This window comes from Urocitellus parryii, chromosome 6 (assembly GCF_045843805.1).
Source record: "Urocitellus parryii isolate mUroPar1 chromosome 6, mUroPar1.hap1, whole genome shotgun sequence".
Classification (NCBI taxonomy): Eukaryota; Metazoa; Chordata; class Mammalia; order Rodentia; family Sciuridae; genus Urocitellus; species Urocitellus parryii.
In genome coordinates, this window is record NC_135536.1 from 113,139,712 (window position 1) to 113,163,396 (window position 23,685).

Consider the following 23,685-nt stretch of genomic DNA (forward strand, 5'->3'; position numbering starts at 1 on the left):
CGTTTCACTCTTCTTGCTGAGGATTTCTCTGGCTATTCTGGGTCTCTTAGTTTTCCAAATGAATTTCATGATTTCTTTTTCTGTTTCTATAAAGAATGATGCTGGGATTTTAATTGGAATTGCATTGAATCAGTATAACGCTTTGGGGTGGCATGGCCATTTTGACTATTAATTTTGCCTATTTAAGAGCATGGGAGATCTTTTCTTCTAAGGTCTTCTTTAATTTCTTTCTTTAGTGTTCTGTAGTCTAAAACAGTACCTCTTAATGTCTGAGTTTAATTCACTATCTGGTAACCTGTTATAAATTCTGGAGAAGGGGCAGCATTCAGTTTTTAAAATACAGTATTTGTATATCTGCCCCAAATACCCTATGACACATTAGAGCACAGGCTTTAAGAGTCAAACAAACAAGCCTGAATTCAGATTCCTTCTCAATACTAGTTATGTGAACCATCAAATAATAATGTGACCTTAGTCAATTACTTAACATCACAAACTTTAGATTCATCATCTGTAAAAGGAGAAAAACACAAAACGGTGGGTTTTTTTAAACATATTTAAATTATAATCTTGGTTTTGTCTTTGTTCTCTTTAGTGAATCTCTTCAAGTTTGACCTATTGCTGAATATTTAACCAGTTGACTGTATAATGTAAAATTTTGGTCTAATAAACCGTAAACAGCAGTAAATTGGCCAGCACATAACATCTCAGTTATGTTCATTTTTTAATTTGGATTATGATTTCCTATACCTAAATATGGAGGAAAATACAAAGTTGCCTAACAAAGTCATCTTGTTCAGATGACTGCTTTTAAAGAAAAAAAATTTGCATATTTAACAATGTTCCATCATTCAACAAACCTTTAGTGAAGGCCTCCAGTGAGCAAGACACAATTCTAGGCACTAGAAATATAGCAGTGACCGGGAGAAGCAAAATTCCAGCCCTTGTGGAACTTAAATTCTAGTGAATCAGAGATAGATAATAATCTAAGTATGTAATAAATCAAACTGAGTAAGGACCTAGAGAATGATGGAGCGAGATCTGCCATTTTAGATAGAGAGGTCACGGAAGGCATTTATGATAAATTTAAACAGTGACCTGAATGAAGTAAGGAAGCCAGCGAACTGGATATCAGGGGAAATAAAGTGCCAGGTAGAGGGAATGGCAGGAACAAATGTGTAGATTGGTAGTATACAGTGGCTGTCAGTTTTCTATGCAGTCTACCTTGAAGCTTTCCCAGACACTTTCAAAAGGGAGAGTTTTGTGTTTCATAGCACATTCTACATAACTTTTTAACAGTTTTTATGGCATTATTATATTTATTTAGGTGCATGGATAGTGCCTTACATGCTACATAGAAAATGTTGAAAGATGCTGATTGAACCAATCTATTTGTTTATTTTCTGAACAATTATTATTGCCTTCTATTTTCTGAATATCAAGGAGTTTTAAAATATATCAATGTTTAGATATGTAAATAAGATAGAATAATGAGCAAGCAAGCCTTGACCTCTTTTATTCAGAAAAAACAATGACAAATTTCTTTAAATACATTCTTTTAAAAAATTATTAAAAGATTATTCTTTACTGAAATACAGCCTTCATATTTTGAAAACTCATGATGATAGCCATAGTTCCTGATGTTTACTAATTTAATACTTCCTTGAAATATTCAGTTAGAAAAATGAATCTGAAAAGGAATCACAGAAAATTTCTTTGAATTGCAAATTATATCAATTTGCTCTCCCAAAAGAAAACTAGGAGTTGTATTTTACTCTCCCTAATTTTTGCTATGTCCACAAAGAAATTGTTCCAGTTATTTTATGATGCTTACCAAATACTGTTTTCTGTTTTAGATCTCCAAAGTTACTAAATCCAATTTTTACTTAGTTTTAAACAAATAAATCTATAGGGTCTGTAATAGGTAAGGTTTCAAGGTTGATTTTATGGAATTTTGTTTTATTTAAATGATTAATCTAGTTCATAGATATGGCAAAAGCTTTAAAGTAAGTAGGAATCTTGGCACCACTCATCAGAAAACTCTGATTACTAACTTTAAAAGTTGCTATCATTTGTCTCTAGCAGAATGTCCATGCAATCTACCTTTTGAAATTTGAAAGTATCTGTAGTCCGTTTTCTATAATTTGGCAACATTATAATAAAATTGTTGAATTTACGTTTATTTAGGTAAGTCTGTTTGGTAGTGAATACTGCATGTCAACAGTCAGTGTGTCTCCATCCTCCATTCATCTCCCTATCATTCTCCCTCCATGAAAATGTCTGTTTTGACAATTAAATATTTCTAGACATTTTAAACTTAAGGTTTACATTTCTTTCAATATTTTAGCAAAATTGAATTTGCCCTTGGTAATTTTGCATATTTTTATTAAAAACTCAACAAATGTGACATAAATTTAGAAAATAAAGACTTATCTATGCATTGCTTATTAAAGTGAGATCATACTAAATGTGTTATTTGGTAAACTCTTTGTTTTTTTGTTTGTTTGTTTATCTTAGTATCTTCAAAATTCCGAGGCTAGGACCATGTTTGACACCTGATGGATATATACTTAAGTGTCTTTAAAAAAAAAAATCTAACCCAGTCTCCTTTTACATATCCTTAATTTACTCAAGGAGGCAAAGCCTACTATACCACAGGATGTCTCACCTCCCAGATGTTTTTGGTTATTTTTTCATTTAGTTCCTCTGTTCACTGTATTTTCTGTTAACTAGAAATTAAATCTTAAGATCTGACAGAACCAAGTTAAAAAAGAGCCACAGTGTCTGGATAAGTCACCATTAATTAAACCAAAATTAACCACTGAATTGGTTTAATGTGCTGATCCCTTTATTGTAGAGTTTTATCTTTTTCTCCATTCAACAGAAAATGTGTTTGGTGTTACTTGCACACTATAAATCTTTAAGTCATAGAAAGCATATACCTGAATACAACACTTGCTTGAATCAGTAATTTCATGAAGGACTGCATAAGTTAATTTTCTGATTTTTTTCCTTCTACATTTTTGTCTTTCCGTAAAATAGATTAGTATATTGACTGGGCTATTAGTTTGTTCTGAAATATAGTTGCTCCTGCAGAAGCAAAACAAATAAATAAATTATATTACTTAATTACCAATATTCACTAGCTAAGATTACCTAAGTTTTTGTCTGGTCTTGTCAAATATTTTTGTAGACTCATAGATTATTATTGACTAAGTGTAGTTCATCCAATTTCAGGCATCATTCTCATAGTTTTAACAAATAGGGATGGGAGCCTCCCAGGATGAGTTTTTTTTGTTATGCCTCTATATTTGTGAATTATGGAGATGCTTAAACATAAAGTATAAGCTGTGTACGATGGCGCATGCCTGTTATCCAGTGACTGTTGTAAGACAGGAGGATAACAAGTTTGAGGCCAGCCTCTGCAACTTAGTCAGACCCTGTCTCAAAAAACAAAAAGGTCTGGGAGTGGAGCTCCTCTGGATAAATTCCAGTTATACACGCACAAACACACACGCACAGCACATAAAGTATATGAAATAATATAGTGAACCTCAGTGTATCTGTTAGTCAGATTTAGCAGTTATTAACATTTTTTCCAACTTTATTCTATCCCTTACTGTTTTTTTGATCCCTGGATTGTGACTCTGTTGGCATTTGAAAGCTTTTTTGTTCTGGCCTGGCAAGGTATCCCAGCCCAACACCTAGAATTATCCATCTCTCATAAGAAGTCTCAATTGCTTTTAGTAAGGAATGTGTCAGATACAAATAGTAGCTTAAGGGTTGCTGAAAGTTTTTAAGTGTTCATTTTTCTTTATAAAGATAACTTTGTTTGGGCTGGGGATGTGGCTTCAAGTGGTAGCGCGCTTGCCTGGCATGTGCAGGGCGCTGGGCTCCATCCTCAGCACCGCATAAAAAAATAAAATAAAGATGCCGAGAACTAAAAAATAAATTTAAAAAAAAAAAGATAACCTTGCTCTATAATCAAAGTTACTCTCATTTGAGTAGTGGCAAAAAGATACTTCTCAAAGATGGAACAAAAAACTATATTTCTATTTTAATTGGTCAAAATGTTAGTAGGCATAGTTGATACATTATTCAAATATTGACGTTAGTGGTTTTGGTAAGGGATTTTTAAAAAGTAAATACCATTTAGCATTGTCAGTTTGCCTTCTACTACAGTATCCTCAGTTTGTAAATACATGGCCTTTGAAGGTTTGCTTGTACTGCATTATGGTTTTTGAGCATTTAACACATTTTCTCATCTAATAATACAAGTAATAAAATACATTACAGATTGGATATCCTTAATCTAAAAATTTGAAATCCTGGGACAAGGGATGTAGCTCAGTGGTAGAGTGCTGGCCTAGCAAGCATGAGGCCTTGAATTCAACCCCCAGCACTGGGAAGAAAATTTTAAAAAGAAAAAAACAGAAGTCCTAAATGCTTCGAAATGTAAAATGTTGAACACTGATATGATGCCTCAAGTGGAAATTCCATACCATGAAACTGCTTCGTGCACAAAATTATTTAAAATATTGTATAAAATTATATTCAGGCTTTGTGTATAAGATTAATATTAAACATAAATGAATTTTGTGATTATATTTGGGTCCCACACTCAAGATAATGTCATTATGTTTATGCAGGTATCCCAAAACCTGTAGAAATCCTAAACACTTCTTGGCCCAACCATTTTGGATACTCAACCTGGATTGAATTTTCAACTTTTAAAATCTGTTTATGATTTTCAATACAAACCAAATCCTTGCTTCCTTTCCCTCCTAATTTCACACTGAAATAAAATCTATGGAAATAATTAATAAACCAAGAATAGTAAATAGGAAGACTACCAAAGGATGATAGTTGGGCAGATTTCTGGACCTTTGTTGGGCACCAGAAGGGCCAACTGTACCTTCTCTTTGCCTCCCCATACTTCTTCCATCCCTGCATTTGGACTAGAGATTGCTGGCATGAATCCAGGTAAAACACCAGGGAGATTTTCTTTAGAGAAATTGGGAAAGACTATGGGCTTCTAAAGTGCATATACGTTCCCAGAACAAAAGAAGAAAAGCCATCTTTGGTCTGGCATTTAGGTCTGCTGTCCTCCCACCCACTCCTCCTAGAGGAACACTGCTCCTGTCAGCTTGTGCCCAGCCCACACAGAGTTCTTTCTCCTTTTATCCCTTCAGGAGAACAATCTGGAAAAAACAACAAAAACAGACCATCTTCACAATAAGAAATGAAACCTATGTTGACTAATGTCATTTTGTCTTAAATATGATTGAGTAACCAAAGATTACCAGGCAAGTGAGGAAAGCTAATGGCATGAAAAAGACGAAATAACCAGAAAAATTGCCATTTTGAAAAATTACCAGTGGAGAAAAATAGAAGTAACCATAGAGAACTTTATTTTTTAAAAAGAACTTGTAATATACTCAGAGATGCAAGGAGATACCACATCCAATAAACAAGAATAGAAGGGCACAAGTTTTCAAATTGAAAGGGCTCAGAAAGTGCAGAAGTAGAGAATCAAACATTATACCATGGCACAGCCTCTTAAAGCTGCAGAATTCCTAGGATAAACTGATTCAGAAGGAAGTTATGTATGAAGTGACAGTTGAAAGACTAAAATCAAACCTCTCTTCAGTAAGCGTTAATGTTTTAAAACAGTTAAGTATTGCCTACAGCATTTTGAAAGAAAATAGTATGCAACTAAGGAATTTGTATCCTGCCAAAATATTGAAAGTAAAGTTGTTTTTAGACAGTTGTGGCTCAAGGTTCACCTTCTCTTGGAATTAAAAGAAATGAGTGAGGTACATATTCACTATCAGCTTTCTTAAGAAACCAAAAGTCAGCATTTGATTTTTCATTAAATACTTGCATTTAAAAAAAATATATATATATATATATATAAAATCATTGCTGCTAAAAAGGTTTATTGTAGGAAAAATTCAAAGAAGGTTATGGAATAAAATAAATAGTTGCGGATTCACACTACACAATAAATTACAGAGTGACTGTGACAAATATCAATCAACCTCCTGGCTCCCCTCTCAGCAGGCTGAGGTGTTCCTTACATTACACACATAACTAACACAATTTCTCATGTTTCCCAGTGACATCTGCATTGTGATCCTGACTGGCTGGTACAGCATATGGCCAGCAAGGCCAACAGCATCAAATTCTCCTCCCATCAGGACGGCAATGACATCATCTTGCTTAAATTTAAAAGCATCATTCTGACTGCTAAGTTGAGAATAGACTCGAGGTGGAGTAGTATGGCAGGGGTAGAAGCAGAGACCAGTTTTGAATATCACTGAAGTATTTATTCTAGGTGAAAAATGACAGTGGCTCTGACAAAGTGGTAATAGTGGAATTGGTGAAATGAAGTCAGATTTTGGATATAGTTTGAAAGTAGAGTCAACAGGATTTCCTTAATGACTGCATATGGAGTGAGCAAAAGAGGAGTCAAAGTTTTTAGTTTAGGCTATAGAAAAAGAAGAGCAAATTGAGGGAAAAGATTAGGAGTTAAGTTTTGTGAGCTACATTTCAGAATTCTATTTGACCTCAGTAAAGATACCAATTACTTGAATCTATGAACCTGCAGTTCCAATGAAAGGTCTGACCTAAATATAGAACTTGGGGATAGTCAGCATAGAAATTGTATTCAAAAGCATGAGGTTGGGTAAGATCACCTAGGGGCTAATAGAGAGAAAGAAGTCTGAGGGCTGGGACCCTAAGGCTTTCTAACATTTACAGCATCAGGGAGGTAAGAAGGAAGCCTCCAGCAAGACCAAGGAAAAGCAAACCTCTGTGGGATATAAGGAGAACCAAGAAAGAATGGTACCTTAGAAACCATGGGAAGAAAGTGTTTCAAGAAGGAAAAATTATTGACTTTTCTGAGAGGTCAAAGTAGGATGGGCACTAAAAATTCACTGTTAGGTTTGGCAACACGGATGTCACTGTTTTCCTTGTAAAGGTCTGTTGTTTTTCAGGTAGCTAAGATATTTAGGGCATAAGTACTAAAATTGTTTGATTTTGACTACTTAAAAAATGGAACTATAAGATGTTTCTTTTGGCTTAGGAGGCATTTTGAAAAATTACCAAGACACCAAGGGAACACAAACTAAAAAAATTTGGATATCTCTGCTTTAGAGGATTATGTTAACCTAGTATTTTACCATAGAGGTACCTCTTAACTCTTATTTGTTCCTGCTGAAAGTTTGAGTTAGTAATTTTAAATCTCATCAGATTGCTTGCATTTAATAATCCTAATGTTGTTGAACATTTTAAAAATGAAGACAATGTTATCTTATGAAATATCAATATTAACATCTTTGCATACATTTTTCTTCTTGCCTCCATAGGTATGGTCTGAATATGCGTTGCTTGGCAGCTCGGGTCAGCTATAAGACTTTGATTATCATCTGTGCACTCTTCACTTTGGTCACAGTACTTTTGTGGAATAAGTGTTCCAGTGACAAAGCAATCCAGTTTCCACGGCACTTGAGTAGTGGCTTCAGAGTGGATGGATTAGAGAAAAGAGCAGCAGCATCTGAGAGTAACCACTATGTGAACCACATGGCCAAACAGCAATCTGAGGAGGCATTCCCCCAGGAGCAGCAGAAAGCACCCCCTGTCGTTGGGGGCTTCAATAATAATGGGGGAAGCAAGGTGTTAGGACTCAAATATGAAGAAATTGACTGTCTCATAAATGATGAACACACAATTAAGGGGAGACGAGAGGGGAATGAAGTCTTTCTTCCATTCACTTGGGTAGAAAAATACTTTGATGTTTATGGAAAGGTGGTTCAGTATGATGGCTATGATCGGTTTGAATTCTCTCATAGCTATTCCAAAGTCTATGCACAGAGAGCCCCTTATCACCCTGACGGTGTATTCATGTCCTTTGAAGGCTACAATGTGGAAGTCCGAGACAGAGTCAAGTGCATAAGTGGGGTTGAAGGTTGGTATCTATTTGCTCCACTTGTATTTTCTAGACTGATTTTGTTGAGATACCATCATACCTGAATATAGGACTATTCCATTAACCTTCCTCAGAATCTAAGATTCTCACAAGTAAGGTCAAAACATAGCAGAAATTTTGCTTTAAAATACACTATTATAATACTATGAGAGGAGATACGAAAGGGAGAGAGCATCCCTTGGATCCCTCAATTTCCCAGTGTTGTCCTATTACCTTATTAGACAGGTCTCTGAAAGGACGTTTCAAGTCCTCAGGATAAGACAGTACACTGACACTGAACTTATACCATACTCCTGTAGTCTGTGTGTGCTATCTTTCATTGTCTTTAGAAACCTGAAGCAGTTGTTGTTCCTGAGGGGTTATTAGTACATTTTGGAATTTGCTTTCAAATCTAGGAATTGACGAGAAGGAAATTAAATTTGACATTGACGTATATCATTTGAACAGGGGAAACAATGTATTTTGAGATTGGTTCAGGTTTTATTTCACTTTCCTCATTTTGTTATACAGTGATTTTAATATAATTTCAATTTTAATATTAAACTTTAATATGAATTTATTAAAATCATGTTGAAACAGCTTTTAACTTTATATTTTTGCTTTGAAAAGAAGTTTGTGGGGCTGGGGTTGTGGATCAGTGTAGAGTGCTTGCCTTGCGTGCTTGGGGCACTGGGTTCGATCCTCGGCACTACATAAATCAATAAAATAAAGGTATTGTATCCATCTACAACATTAAAAAAAAAGAAGATAACTCTGCAGATATCTTCAGACTCCCTCAGGTAAAAAGTGTATATAGCCATTGTCTCTGAAGTTAGTGGTGTACATCAAATTGGAAATTGGAGTCTATATATTCTGCATATTCTGATGCAGGTGTTTTCCTATTTATATGATATCTTTTTTTTGTACTGTGTATTAAACCCAGGGATGCCTAACCACTGAGTCCTTTTTATTTTGAGACAGGGTTGCTTAGTCTCACTAAGTTGCTTAGAGCCTTGCTAAGTTCTGAGGCTGGTTTTAAACTTAAGATCCTCCTGCCTCAGCCTCTTGAGTCTCTAAGATTACAGATGTGTACCACTGCATCTATCTAATTTTTTTAGATAATATATTTACCAAAGATTAGAAGAGAGAAGGCAACAAATTTACCTATACTATGTTCTTACTACCCCAAAATAATCATTATCATTTTTGTCAATTTACTGGAGATATTTATATTTTCTCATAAACTTTAACATAGTTTTAATGATACTTACTATCTAATAATTCAGGAAAATAATAATTTGTTATAGATTTCAAAGATATCCATGGCCAAATCAGTAGATGCTTAGATTCTAAAGAAAAAGTAAAAAACACCCAGAGCCAATGTAATCATTATTAATATTTTGATGTGTTTTTTTCTGATCTGTTGTTGTGAATATACATTTTTAAACAAATTGGGATCATACTGCATAGTCAATTTTTTATATTGCTGTTTCAATTTATTATAATTATAGTATTTCTCCTTATAATTAAATATTTATTGGACATTTCAATGTCTAACATTCCATAGTAAGGTCATTTCATGATATATGTAATATATGAGATCCTTCTCTTTTGTTGGATACTTAGGTAATTCCCCAATTTTCTGCTATTGTAAATAATGTTACAGACCCTATTGTTAATTTTTATTGCTATTTGAATTATATTCTCAGAGTTGTATATTCCTTCTAGAGAATATAATTAACCACATGTCAGATTAACCTTTTGATATGTTTTGTCAAACAGTTTTCCAAAAAGGTAGTAGCCCTCCTCATGTTTCCAGTAGCATAATAAGAGGGTGCTTTTGTCTCAAATTCCATCATGGAACATTGTTTTTAATCTGTTATTTACAAAAAGACCTTATAGTTTTCTTCCTTTAACAACTGTGAGGTCAAGTATCATTCCTGTGCTAATAACCATGTTTTCATGTTCTTTCCCCTGTTTTTTCTAATGCAAGTAGTAGGGTTTTTAAAACAGGTATTTGTAAGAACTTTGTATTTATAATATACTAAGAGTAGCAATACTTTGTTGCATTTGTTATAGATACTTTCTTCAATTCGTTTATCTTTTAATTATGATTTATTAGTTTTAGAAGATTTTAGTTGTTTATTAAACATATAAATTTGAACTTTGTGACTTATTCATTTTATGCTTAGAAAGGCATTTGCTATACCAGGATTTTATTTTTATTTTCTTTAATAATTTTATAGTTTCGTTATTTTTCTTTTTTAGTTTGTTGTTGTTTTTGTTTTGCAGTTCTAGGGACCAAACCCAGGCCTCAAACATGATGGGCAGGTGCTCTATACTACTAAGCTGTACCACCCTCAGCCTCTCATTTAACTTTTTTAGTCCAGCTAAATTGATTTTTATTTTGAAAAATGGTATAAGTCAGGTACTAATTTTAGATTTTTCCCCCAACATGTTTCAAATGATCTTTTCTCCTGATTTATGAATTCAGGCTTTATCATTATACTATATTCTTATGAATACTCTGGAGGATGTTACTTCCATTGGGAAGTCTCAGTTTTATGCCAGTTATACATTAGTATAGACTAATATATATGAGCTTATAAAAACCTACCTTTTATTAAGTGATAATTCTGCTTTAATTTGGGGGTTCTATCTCTTGAAAAGAGTATATAGATGTTAAACAATTTATTTATAACCTATATAGTCCCTGTATTAGTCCGTCTTTTGTTGCTATGACAAGATACCTGAGGCTGGGTACTTTCTAAAGAAAAGAGATTTATTTAGCTATTAGTTTTGGAGGCTAAAACTCAAAACAGCCTATGTTGATTTTGGCCAGGGCCTCCTTCACCCTGTCACATCATGAATGGCATCAGAGAGCTATTGCAGCAAGAGGACCAAATGGAAGCCAGAGCATAGGAGGAGCCAGGCTTACTCTTTAACGAGAACCCTCTCATGAAAACTAACCAAAGTCCCAAAAGCAGTACATTAATTCTTTCTGAGAGCACCACCTTCAGTGTCCTAATTATTTCCTACTAGGTCCTACTTCTTAAAGATTCTGTCACCTCTCACATTCATAAAACTGGGGATCAAGTTTCCAACACATGAAACATTGGGGGACACACTTATGCCATATTGAAACCATAGCAATCATTAGTTTCTTAAACATTATTTTGAAACTGCATTAAAACACATGCAATTATGTAGATTCCCAGTCTCTGCTGTGCCCATCAGATGTTTGTTCACTCATTTTAGAACTACAGTATTCTGTGCAGTATATTCTTGTAGTTCCCATGTAGGAAATTACTAAAATAAAGACTAATACCAAACATCTAAAAAATTTTGTAAGAAATTTATTAATTATCTCAAAAATCAATGGTCAAATATAGAACTTCAATTCAATTTTTGAAAACACTCCTTAGAAATTAATTTTTAGCAAGAAGGATATAAAAATATTGAAGCACTTGTTTTGTATCTTATGTTGCCTAGTCATAACTATCTTTTTAAGCAAATACTGTAACCATCAGATGACATACTTAGTTCTCAGACCACACTTTGACATTGGAGAGAGAGATGAGGAAATAGAAAGCAAACGTTAAAATTTCAGGCTTAGTATTTAGAATAAAATCTTGGTGACATCTTCATACTTCTAAATTATACAAAATTTGAATGTACGAAAGACAATTATGAAACATGGTATCTGTGGCAAAAGTAAGACACTTGAAAGAGTCCTTAAAAGGTAATTGATAATGTTAAATTGCTCTCTCAACAAATAATGAGTGAATGAATACTTTTATCTGATTAATTAACTAATTTTCTAGTAATTATGAAAGCAGTATAAAAAGCTCAAAAGTTGCTCATAACCCTAAAACATTCTCCAGAAGTAAAATCCTATTCATTTTGTTTCTCTTTTTATAGGGGTGCCATTATCGACACAATGGGGACCTCAAGGCTATTTCTACCCAATCCAGATTGCACAGTATGGGTTAAGTCATTACAGCAAGAATCTAACTGAGAAACCCCCTCACATAGAGGTGTATGAAACAGCAGAAGACAGGGACAGAAACATCAAACCTAATGACTGGACTGTGCCAAAGGGCTGCTTTATGGCCAGTGTGACTGATAAATCTAGATTCACCAATGTTAAACAGTTTATTGCTCCAGGTAAGTTATGTACTGTGTATGTCGGTTAATTTTATGTTAATCCATAGCACCTGGTATTCCTTTAAAATTTTAATATGGGTTTTAAAAACATATTAGACCTTTAATATTACATAAGTAAATAAACAAATGCTGTCACCTAAGTGAAATCTCTAAAGAATGAACAGCTAGGGGAAAAAAAAAAGTTATTGCTGGATGCAGAAGTACACACCTGTAATTCCAGAAACTTGTATGGCTGAGGCAGGAGGATCACAATTTAGCAAGACCTTGTCTCAAAGTAAAACTAAAAAGGGTAATGGATGTAACTCAGTGGTAGAGCACTACTAGGTTCAATCCCCAGTACTAGGAGGGGAAAAAAAAGGAGTTATAAAAAGGAATATTTACTATGTGAAAAGCTAAGCCATAGACTGAAAACATCCAGATTATGGGACTGGGGATATAGTTCAGTGGTAGAGCTCTTGCTTAGCATGTCCCAAGTCATGGGTTCAGTCCCCACCATCATACACACACACAAACGAGATCACTACAGTGTGTACCTCCAGGGTCTATAGCCTGTAGGATTGAAGCTCCATGGTTTTGGTTTGGTTTGGTTTGGTTTGGTTTTTGCATTGCTGGGGATTGAACCAGGGCTTTGCACATGATAGGTAAGCACTGTACACTGAGCTTCACCCCCAGGATCCCTTGGTTTATTTTAATATTTCAGTATAGTTTGTATAGTTTATTTGTAGTTTATATTAGTTTGCAGTTTATTATGCACCAAGGCAGAAACTGTTTTATGGAAAGACCCATCCTTTCCTTTGTATATTTTTTACCATTAGCATTTCATTTTTTCAAGAAAATGTAGCATTACCAAATAGACATGCTCCCTGATTGAATTCTGTTAATGTACTAAATTATCTCAAACTTCATATAAAACCATTTTCATTAATAAAATCACTTATAAAATCAAATTAACTTTATGCAACATTTCCCCTTTTACTAAGACAGTCTCATTAATTAGGATGTAATGTATTTTTCTGCACTAATCAATATCCATGAGAATTAATGACTCCATTACTTAAAAAGACAATGAAATAATCTCAGCACCTCTGGCTTAATTCTCTATGGGGAAATGTTGTCAAGATCAGAACGTCCCCCCTCCCACTAACCTTGCAGTCAGTAAATAAAAAGAAATGAAAAGTTTTAAGACCTCTTCTATATTCTCTCCTTGTCTTTTATTGATGACTGTGTAATTCATAGACCTTGAAAGCCACAATATAAATCTACTCATTCTAGATGGCCTTAAGTAATGGATTTATGAGTGCTTAATGCAGTGCAAATAATGGATGACCTTTAGTTTTTATTCTGTGACTAGAACTTCTTTTCTCCCAGGGTACTCTGTGATATTCCAGTACATGGAGCATCTTTGCTTATTATTACACAACAGGCTTGGCTGGATGAGAAGTTGCAAGAAAATGTTTTAACAATGTTTAGCTTGGGGTATTGCAGTGGGGAAGTGTTACACTAAGCAAAAGAACATTGAGCTTCAGGCGCACCCAAGGAGCTTAGTTTTATGTTCCTTAATAATGTGGTTTAGATTAGGGTAGAAAATCACAACCCTTGTCTTGATCTCCTCAAATGTCTGGGAGTTTTTCTTAAAACAATCTTCTGAACTCATTCTATTTAGAGCAGCAGATTTCATTGTACACTTTTAGGTGCTCTGGGAAATACAGAAGATAGGTTCTCACATCCTACTTGGGGGAATCTTCATTTTAGCTCTTTATTCTATGGCCAGTAGCTTAAGATAAACCACTTCCTAACATAGCGATAAGCATAGAGAGGAAGGATCTCCGTGACAGCTACTCTGCCAGTGGAACACACCTACTCAGAGTTAGCACTTCCTGGTGATTAAGAGTGCTAGTTGGGAGTGGCATGCAGGTTTTGATATCCTGGGTGTACTATAGTTACATACTACAGGTGTGAGAGGGAATGAAGTTGAGTTACTACTCAGCAGAGCGGGATAAGAGAATCAAAGAGGTGTGAGAGATGAGGCTTTTTAGAAGACAGAGAGTTCATGGGAGATGAATTCAGAGAGTCACTGTTGAGAAGAACTTTGGACTGGTATCTTAAAGCATATGCCTAAGTGAAGTAAGAGTTTGGAAGACCAGGAGCTGAATGGTGTCAGCCTTTTATTTTTACTTTCTTTTCCTTGAAATTTTTTGCCTGAAATGGAACAAAATCATCTAGAGTAAACAACCATTATATGAGTCTGCAACGTATTTTTTATCGTTTTATTTGATGAATAATGTTTTTTCTTCCTAACTTTAAAATTGAACAAATTTAAGCTTTGTGCCTGTTCTATTCTATTAAATTAGTTTTTCCTTACCCAAAACACTCTATGTTTCATTTCTAGGAACCCACTTTCCCCTCCTATCTCTATAGTCATTCTTTTTTAGGCTACTTGTGAGCTTCTCTTCTGCCTTGATCCTCATCTCCGTGTTCTTCAAGGTTCTAAGTAAGGCCTGATTCTCAATCCACATAGTAAGCCTATTGATTAAATGAATGAATATTAAGTTTGCATTCTGTATGAAAACATTGATTTTTTTCAGCTTTATGAGGCATAATTGAAAAATAAAATTGATTATAATTAAGGCATACAGTGTGATGCTTTGATATACATTTATAAATATCTTTATAAATTTATAATACATTTATAAATTATCTTGTGAATTTATTGCCACAGTCAAGTGAGTTAACACACCCATCACCTCACATAGTTACCTTTTTTGTGCACATGTGGTAATGAGAACATCAAAGATCTCTCCCAGCACATTTTAAGTATTTGATATGGTATCATAATCTATAGTCATCATACTGTACATTAGATGCCAAGAACTTATCCATTTTATAACTGAAAGCTGATATCCTTTGACCAGTATATCTCCATTTCCTCCACCTCCCAGCCCACAATAACCACCATTGTACCATCTGAGTTCAACTTTCTTAGATCCAGATATAGTATATGTCTTTCTCTGACTTACTTCACTAGCATTATTCCCTCAAAGTTCATCTATGTTATTGCAAATGGCAGAATTTCTTTCTTTTTATGATTGAATGATATTCCACCAGACATACACATTATCCACTCATCCATCACTGCACACTTAGGTTTTTTCCATTTCTTGGCTGTTATGAATAATCCTGAAGTGAACATAGGAATTCAGATATCTCTGAGATACGAATTTAATTTCCTTTGGGTATGTACCCAGAAGTGGAATTGCTGTCTCGCATAGTAGTTCTATTTTTAATTTTTTGAGGAACCTCGATGACTGCCAATTTATATTCCCATTCAGAGCATGCAAGAGTTCCCTTTTCTCCATATCTTCACCAATACTTTGTTAATTTTGTCTTTTTGATGATAGCCTTTCCAACAAGTATGAAATGATATTTCATTGTGGTTTTGATTTACATTTTCCTGATGATTAGGGATGTTGATCACCTTTTTGTGTATCTTTTGGCCATCAGTATATCTTCTTTAGAAAGATATTTATTCAGATCCCTTGCCTGTTTTTTAATTATTTAATTTTTTCTATTGAGTTACAAAAGTTTCTTATATACTTTAGCATATTAACCCCTTATCAGATATATGTTTTACAAATATTTTTTCCTATTCTGTAGGCCACCTTTTCAGTTTGTTGATTGATCCCTATTCTGTGGGAAAATGTAGTTTGACACAGTCCCACATGTTTATTTTTGCTGCTGTTTGTGCTTTTAGTGTCAACCCCCCCCCCAAAAAAAAAAATCATTGACAAGATTAGCACCCATCTCCCTAGCACCTACCCACTCCCTCCCTCCCCTCCTTCCTTTGTTTTCTTAAGTATGTACATGTACCCCATGTACCAGATAAAGCTACAGTAACTCATAGGAATGACTGCTCAGAAAAACTAGGGTCATAGGTTTCAAACAATAGAAAAATCAGAACTTTCTTTTAGTAGATTTGAAGCAGGAGTCTTCAGATAGTATATTTCCAGGAGCTTTCTGAACCTTACCATCCCATTTGCTACCATTCAAATCCTCCTGATGATGTTAGCAGGTTATTTAACCTCCTAGGTAGCGCTATAAAATAAAAATTAAAAGACCTGTTTAATAGAATTACTGTGAAGAATGCAGAGTTGTTGGTTGCTTTAATTTGTGGATTTTCTCCATCACTTCTCCTATGTATGACTAAGTAACTCCCTCTGCTGGTGGTAATATTTTAGGAAAATTAATAATGATTTTTTTCAAAGGTCATACCATGACATCATTCATTCCTGAATTCTTTGGACTGATCTGGTATATGAAGACATAATAAGGTGATTTATTTAACCATGTCATTTCATTACATTTTTATATATAAATTGAGAGTTAGAACAGAATTCTGGGAGGAAATGGATTCTTCAGTTTCCTCTCATTTATACTTCCAAAGATGGGTCATTCAGTTTGTTATCCAGTTTGGCTAGAATAGATGTCAGACTTAAAAATATTGTCTGATGAATGAGACATTACCCTAAGAATGAAAAAATAAGGAGCACTCAGGATAGTCTGCTCTGCAGAATATAATTTAATCCTGAGTGATTCATAAGTCAGTTCAGAACCCAGCAGTGTTTCAGGGATATTGTGCTGAGCTTCAGATTCTGTTTCACTCTGGAAGCAGGAAAATACTAGTTAGGGAAGAAAGTATACATTGATATCTTGCCAGATAAAATAGATTTTTACTTCATTAAAGGTTACTTGTAAAATCAATTTCTAAAATGCCATTCAAAGCCTTATTTGATACATAAATCTATCATGATGTTTTATTTTGTATGCCTTTTTTCCATATTTTTAATTGGTGCATTGTACTCGTGCATAATGGTGGGATTTGTTGTTACCTATTTTTATGTGCACACAATTCAATAATATAATTTGGCCAGTATCACTCCCTAGCACCTACCCATTCCCTCCCTCCCCTCCTTCCTCCCCTTGGACAATGTCCTCATTCTTGATACAGCTTCCATAATTGTTCCATTAAAATGAAATGATTAAGAATCTTGGCCACCTGTGTCCATACTGATAGAATCCAGTGTTGCAAATTAAATGATAAACTCAACATGCTGGCGCTCTCCAAGCTGTCCACACCATATACGCTGTCATAAGTTCATATTTCTAATCTTTACTTCCAGTGACATGCTAATGATTTCCTCAAAGACTTTCCAAAGCAGAGATGTGATTTTATGATTGTGTCTAAGAGAAATAACCCTTCCATTGATATTCTCCTGAGGATGCCATTTCCAACAGCATTTGTCTTATAGTTTTTGAACTTTGGTCCAAGAAACCTGGATTCTAGTCCCTGCTCTAACCGCTAATTAGCTTTTGGCCTTGAGCGAACCCTTATTTAACCTTACAAAACCTGCATATCTTTATCTCTAAAATGGAAATAATTCCAGCTTTAACAGCCTCAGAAGATAATTTTAAGGATCAAATGAGGTAATACATGTGGAAATATAGCTGTATAAAGATCATTTTTTCCTTAATGTTTTAAAATTTGTACTACCTGTATTTTTCATTGTTTTTATTGCTGCTGGGTTTTTTAAAAATATTTTTTAGTTGCAGTTGGACACAATACCTTTATTTTATTTATTTATTTTCATGTGGTGCCGAGGATTGAACCCATTGCCTCACACATGCTAGGCAAGCGCTCTACCACTGAGCTACAACCCCAGCCCTACTGGGTATTTTTGTTTGTTTGTTTGTTTGTTTTAATATGCTCAGTTTCTTTTCTTGGGAGATACAGCTACAGAATATATATGAATAGAGCAGTATTCAGAAAGTCATTTTTCTGAGAACTCACCATCATTTTACTATAACTTTATAAGAGAAATTTTTGTTTAATAATTTATCAGATAAAACAACTTTTACTATTTTATTATCGTGATAATTAGTGATAGTAATCACTATTACTCTTACTTTATTATAAGCCATTGTCTCTTTTTAAATTCTCTCAGTTACTCTGCAAAGTAAAGTAATAACTTTTGAACAATGGAGAAATCAAGGCTGAAAGAGGTATATTTTTGCTTTCTCAAAGCTAGAGGAGAAATTCATGCTGCCCTCACACACACACATGACTTTTTCTCTAATACATGAGCCCATTGCTCAACTTTCTATTCTTAACTCTAGAGAACATCAAAAACAAACTTACCCTTTTCATCATTAAGGACATATATTATGAAGCCAGATTATATAACGACATTTTGTACCTTGGGTACATTACGTAACTCTTGTGTGTCTGAGTTCTTCAACCATAAAGTTGGAGCGGTACTCTAGCACCTCTTGTAATTAAGAGAAATAAATGACTTAATATATATAAAATGCTTAGAACATAGTAAGCACATATTAAATATTAAATAGATTAGAAATTGAAAACTTGTATATGCTATTCTTTCTAGAACTTCTAACCTCTCTTTTAAAATGTGTGCTGAGCTAGCTTTTGGCTATTTTTTCTTCTTTGCAGAATGGGTATACTAGAATAGTCATTGATTACTGATACCTGGCATTGGATCTGGAAAAGACAATTTGAAAATACCCTTGTCACTTGCTCTGAATCCTTTAAACCAGACATGGCCAAAGTTCTGAGCTTTGGTCCAGTTCTCAGAAGCTACCAGGAACTCGTCCATTCTGTCATTTGTTTATGGTTGATTTAATAAAAAAAGTACATAAATAATGATATGATACCCAAAATGCCCAGGTCTTAATTTTGTATGGTCAGTGGTTATAAAAGATAAATTGCAATTACATTTCAAATACAAAAGCGCTTTTATACTAACAGTCTTTGTTGATATTTTTCCCTCTACAGAGACCAGTGAAGGTGTGTCCTTGCAACTGGGAAACACAAAAGATTTTATTATTTCATTTGACCTCAAGTTCTTGACAAATGGGAGTATATCCGTGGTTCTAGAGACTACAGAAAAGAATCAGCTCTTCACTGTACATTATGTCTCAAATACCCAACTGATTGCTTTTAAAGAAAGAGACATATACTATGGCATTGGGCCCAGAACTTCATGGAGCACAGTTACCAGAGACCTGGTCACTGACCTCAGGAAAGGAGTGGGTCTTTCCAACACAAAAGCTGTCAAACCAACCAAAATTATGCCCAAAAAGGTAGTTAGGTTGATTGCAAAAGGGAAGGGATTCCTTGACAACATTACCATCTCTACCACAGCCCACATGGCTGCATTCTTTGCTGCTAGCGATTGGCTGGTCAGGAATCAGGATGAGAAAGGTGGCTGGCCAATTATGGTAACCCGTAAGCTAGGGGAAGGGTTTAAGTCTTTAGAACCAGGGTGGTACTCTGCCATGGCCCAAGGGCAAGCCATTTCTACATTAGTCAGGGCCTATCTGTTAACAAAAGACCACATATTCCTCAATTCAGCTTTAAGGGCAACAGCCCCTTACAAGTTTCTGTCAGAGCAGCATGGAGTTAAAGCTGTGTTCATGAATAAACATGACTGGTATGAAGAATATCCAACCACACCTAGCTCTTTTGTTTTAAATGGCTTTATGTATTCTTTAATTGGGCTGTATGACTTAAAAGAAACTGCAGGGGAAAAACTTGGGAAAGAAGCAAGGTCCTTGTATGACCGTGGCATGGAATCCCTTAAAGCCATGCTGCCCTTGTATGATACTGGCTCAGGAACCATCTATGACCTCCGTCACTTCATGCTCGGCATCGCTCCCAACCTTGCCCGCTGGGACTATCATACCACCCACATCAATCAGCTGCAGTTACTCAGTACCATTGATGAGTCCCCGATCTTCAAAGAATTTGTGAAGAGGTGGAAAAGCTACCTTAAAGGCAGCAGGGCAAAGCACAACTAGAGCTCAACCAAAATCACATTTCAGCCTCTTCTGAACCCAGAAACTACAGCTCTGTCTCAGCAGAGCACAGGCACACTTTTAAAGGTTGTGTATACTAGGTTTTTGTGGATTAAAGCAAAGTGATAAGTGATCCTTAAAATCCGTCTTCTGAAATAATTGCATTCCATGGGTTGAGTGTTTAGAAATGTAGGAGGCATTTAGAGCAGAGTTTAGTCAGCCAAACAAAGATGTTTGTCTTAGCCTTGCTCAACACCTCATGGAGCCACATAGATAGTCCAGTCCTGCTCAGCATGGGAAAAATCATGGTAAGTTGCTATTACCGGCCAGCTGTCTAGCACTTACCTAGAGACTGGTATGGAGCTCTTTTAAAACGTGATTATTTATATTTATATTGAAAGCAGACTTTTCAAAAAATTATGTGCTATAATACAGTAAAAAATGTACTTGTAGCCTGGATAGTGGACTGTGTTCAACTTTTTAAAAAGCTGGTTTTTTTCTACAGATTCATTTCTTGGGGGTAAATGTCACATTTGTTCAATTTGTTATATATGGAGAATATTTTGAATTATGGTTTTCTTGAAATATGTAAATTAAATACACAACCAGTGTTCAGGCTTCACAGTTATATAATGTAAGCACAACTAAAATGAAACTTGTTGACTGCACAAGAAATTACAAAAATGTTATCTGTTTTGTGAAACTTGATCTACAATCAGTAAAAGTTTGATAATCAGTCTATCCCTCCCTCAGCCCCCAACTTAATGGTTTCTTTTTTGTCACTGTCTGGAATCATGCATTTCATTTCAGCCTGCACTTTGGGAGTTTTGTTCATGGGGTGGGGGATATTTGGGGAGACATTATGTGGAATATTTATTACAAATCTAAATTTAGAACGGGACTAGTAAATTTAAGTCTACCATTACTTCCTGTTAGGATTTCCCATCCCCTTTAAGGAAAGTACTAGGTTAAATATACATGAATCATAATAAAGTTTTCTCCTGCCTAGATCACTTTTTATTATCATTTTCCAAATCATTGATTCTGTCATTGTTTTTTCCTTTAAAATTTAATTTTAAATTTTTCCAGCTGTTAAAAGAAATGCTACTGTGTTTGCTGCCCATAATCAGAGCTTTATTTAGGTTATGTATCATACCAAACCTCATAAATAGGTTCCATAGTCCTTGGACCATGGGCAATGTCTGCTATAGGGCTTCAAATATTAGGTTAAAACAAAGGGGTTGATTTTGCTCTGGTTTTTGTTTTAGGGTATGATAATACACAAAATCAATACTATAATCTACAGTTTGGAAATATGAGACCCGACACTTTCAAGGGACTGACAAACACAACGCAGTTTATCTGTGACCTCTACCAGGTACACATTTAAGAGCCAGATGGATTACCTGCCTACACACTATATCTTAATTAATTCACCCTACCAACCACTGTTTAGAAGCATATGTGAGATATATATATATATATCATAACATCACCTAAGGGAGCAAGAGTCAAGAAGGTTGAGCTCTACGCTGAAGACAATATCAAACTGGCCATAGAAAAATAAGCTTAAACTCCCAATTTTTATGACCACAACTTTTAATTTTGCCCATAGCAACTGATGTGGGTTATTAGGCTTTTCCCCTTTGTAGTTCTTATGCATTAGATGGCTCAGCAATGTTTAAACATAAAATATGTTGTATTGTCTTGGCAGTAAAAATGAAGACTCCCCTCTTTTTTTTGTTGTTGTTGTTTTCAATGCCAATACTCAAAACAAACTTTATTCCATCTGAGAACCTTATACTTCATCATATTTGTTATTATTTAGAATGGTCCAGACTTCTGCTTTGTGTTTGCACATTGGTCTTCAGATTAGGGGAATCAGTAAAAACAGTATGGTACTGCTTCTGTGACAAATATCAGTGCCTTAACAATATGGCCGTTCTTTTCCACTGAAGAAGGAAAGATTTTTTGATCTAGAAATGGCATTGCTATTTCACTGCTGTTGGTTTTACACTGCCTGCCTTCCACATCATAACAGCAACTTGATTTGTCCTGTGAGCCCAGAATTATCTAAGAGGATGAGTTGAACCCATAGCAGCAGCATTGTCTGTACAGACCCATAAATGCTTATCAGACTTCAGGATGCCTCAGGATCACCTGGGAGCTTATTGAAATGTAGATCCCAGATACTCTAACTCTGCCTGTAGCATGATAATCTGCATGTTTCACAAGCATCCAGGCGATTGTGATGCAGGGGAGCTGGGGCATACCTGGAGGGATGCTGCCTGGGATCCTCCACTGCATTTTCTCTACAAACAACTAGGGCATTTGGGGATTTTCAATCATGTAAAATGTTTTCTTAGTTTAGAGAGAATAGGGAGGGTATTTTAAAGTTTTAATTTGTTTCTTTACATTTCTCTTTAAGATTATAGGTTTACTTTTGTTTTCTGTTTTCCACTTACCTTAAGTTAGCATTGATGTGAAACCTAGTGCCACTTCAGTTGTAAAACAAGCCAAAAGTTTCTGGATGGAGGTCAAGTTTGGCCCATTAGGAGTTATTGTATATAAACACTTCACCCAAGAACCATCCAGTGAACGTGAGCAAATGCAAAAATGACACCCAAGCACAAGTCTCCAGATGTGGCGGTCCTTTTCCTTTGTTGGTATGCAAACTTTCACTGAAAGCTGCTATTTTCATCCTCCTTGTAATTGTTTTCTTGTTTATTCTCCATTGTACATGTGGGTTATATACCATGTGTTAAATATGCAATAAAGTGTTTACTGGATGCCCTTCTGAAGGGTAGTCCTTTGTAAAGCTGTACAGACTTTGCAGTTTAAGCACAATGTGCACATGTTAGTTTTATATACAGCAAAACTTGATTTTTTTGCAGATGGAAAGGTATTTTGTTTCTCTACAAAGTAAATGGATTGTTTGTGCTTAATGTAAAGCTGCTTTATAAAATTGTAAAATAAAGTTTGTATCTTAAAAGGAATATACCTGGACATGTCTCTTTCTTCTTGGATTATCCTAAAACTCTTTGAGCCAGCAAGCTCATTTCTGAGTATTCCTTTTCACCCATGGTGTCTAGTCAGGCTGAGATAGGGTAGAAGATAAGGATAGGTAGAAAGGAGACATGCAGGAATACAAGGGGGACCATAATTTAAAGTCCACTTCAGTGGATTAAAAATTCAGGTTTAAAAGTCATTTTCACTTAACCTTGATCACAAACAGAACTATTAGGTGAATTATTAGACTTATCTACAGGTACGCTGATGTAAATATTGTGTTCAGAAAGCAGAACATGTCAAAGACAGAAAAAAGAAGATAACTCCTCCATCCCAGTAATGGTCAACATGTCCTCTTACCAACACAACGGAGAACTAAAAACACCCTCTTAGAGCATGCCCCTGTACCACTGGTCTTCCATGTATAAACATGGCTAGCTAAGATGGAGCTAGCGTGCTCCTCTCCAACCCCTGCACGCTGCCCTGTCCCTCGGAGTATGTGCTACTTCCTTTCTCTGAGTAAAATCAACCTGTGCCTCAGTTTGACCCATCCTCAAATTCCTTTCTGCAACGACATGGAGTACCCTTAAGGCCTGAGTTGAAGTCCACCTCCCTTTGGGGGACCTCCTCAGGACCCCCCATCCTGATGACAAGGCAACAAGTATGGTTCA

General features: G+C 35.2%; 1 protein-coding gene across 1 annotated transcript in view; it reads left to right on the forward strand.

Annotated features, from left to right (window-relative positions):
* Window positions 1-22,950, forward strand: part of Glce (glucuronic acid epimerase) — a 119,984-nt gene extending 97,034 nt beyond the window's left edge. Inside the window, exons 3-5 of the mRNA XM_026387832.2 lie at window positions 7,371-7,969; window positions 11,891-12,136; window positions 18,984-22,950. Of these exons, the coding sequence (XP_026243617.1) occupies window positions 7,384-7,969; window positions 11,891-12,136; window positions 18,984-20,008 (1,857 nt within the window). The 5' untranslated portion in view covers window positions 7,371-7,383 and the 3' untranslated portion in view covers window positions 20,009-22,950. The remainder of the gene's footprint in view (window positions 1-7,370; window positions 7,970-11,890; window positions 12,137-18,983) is intronic.
* Window positions 22,951-23,685: the final 735 nt, after the last annotated feature.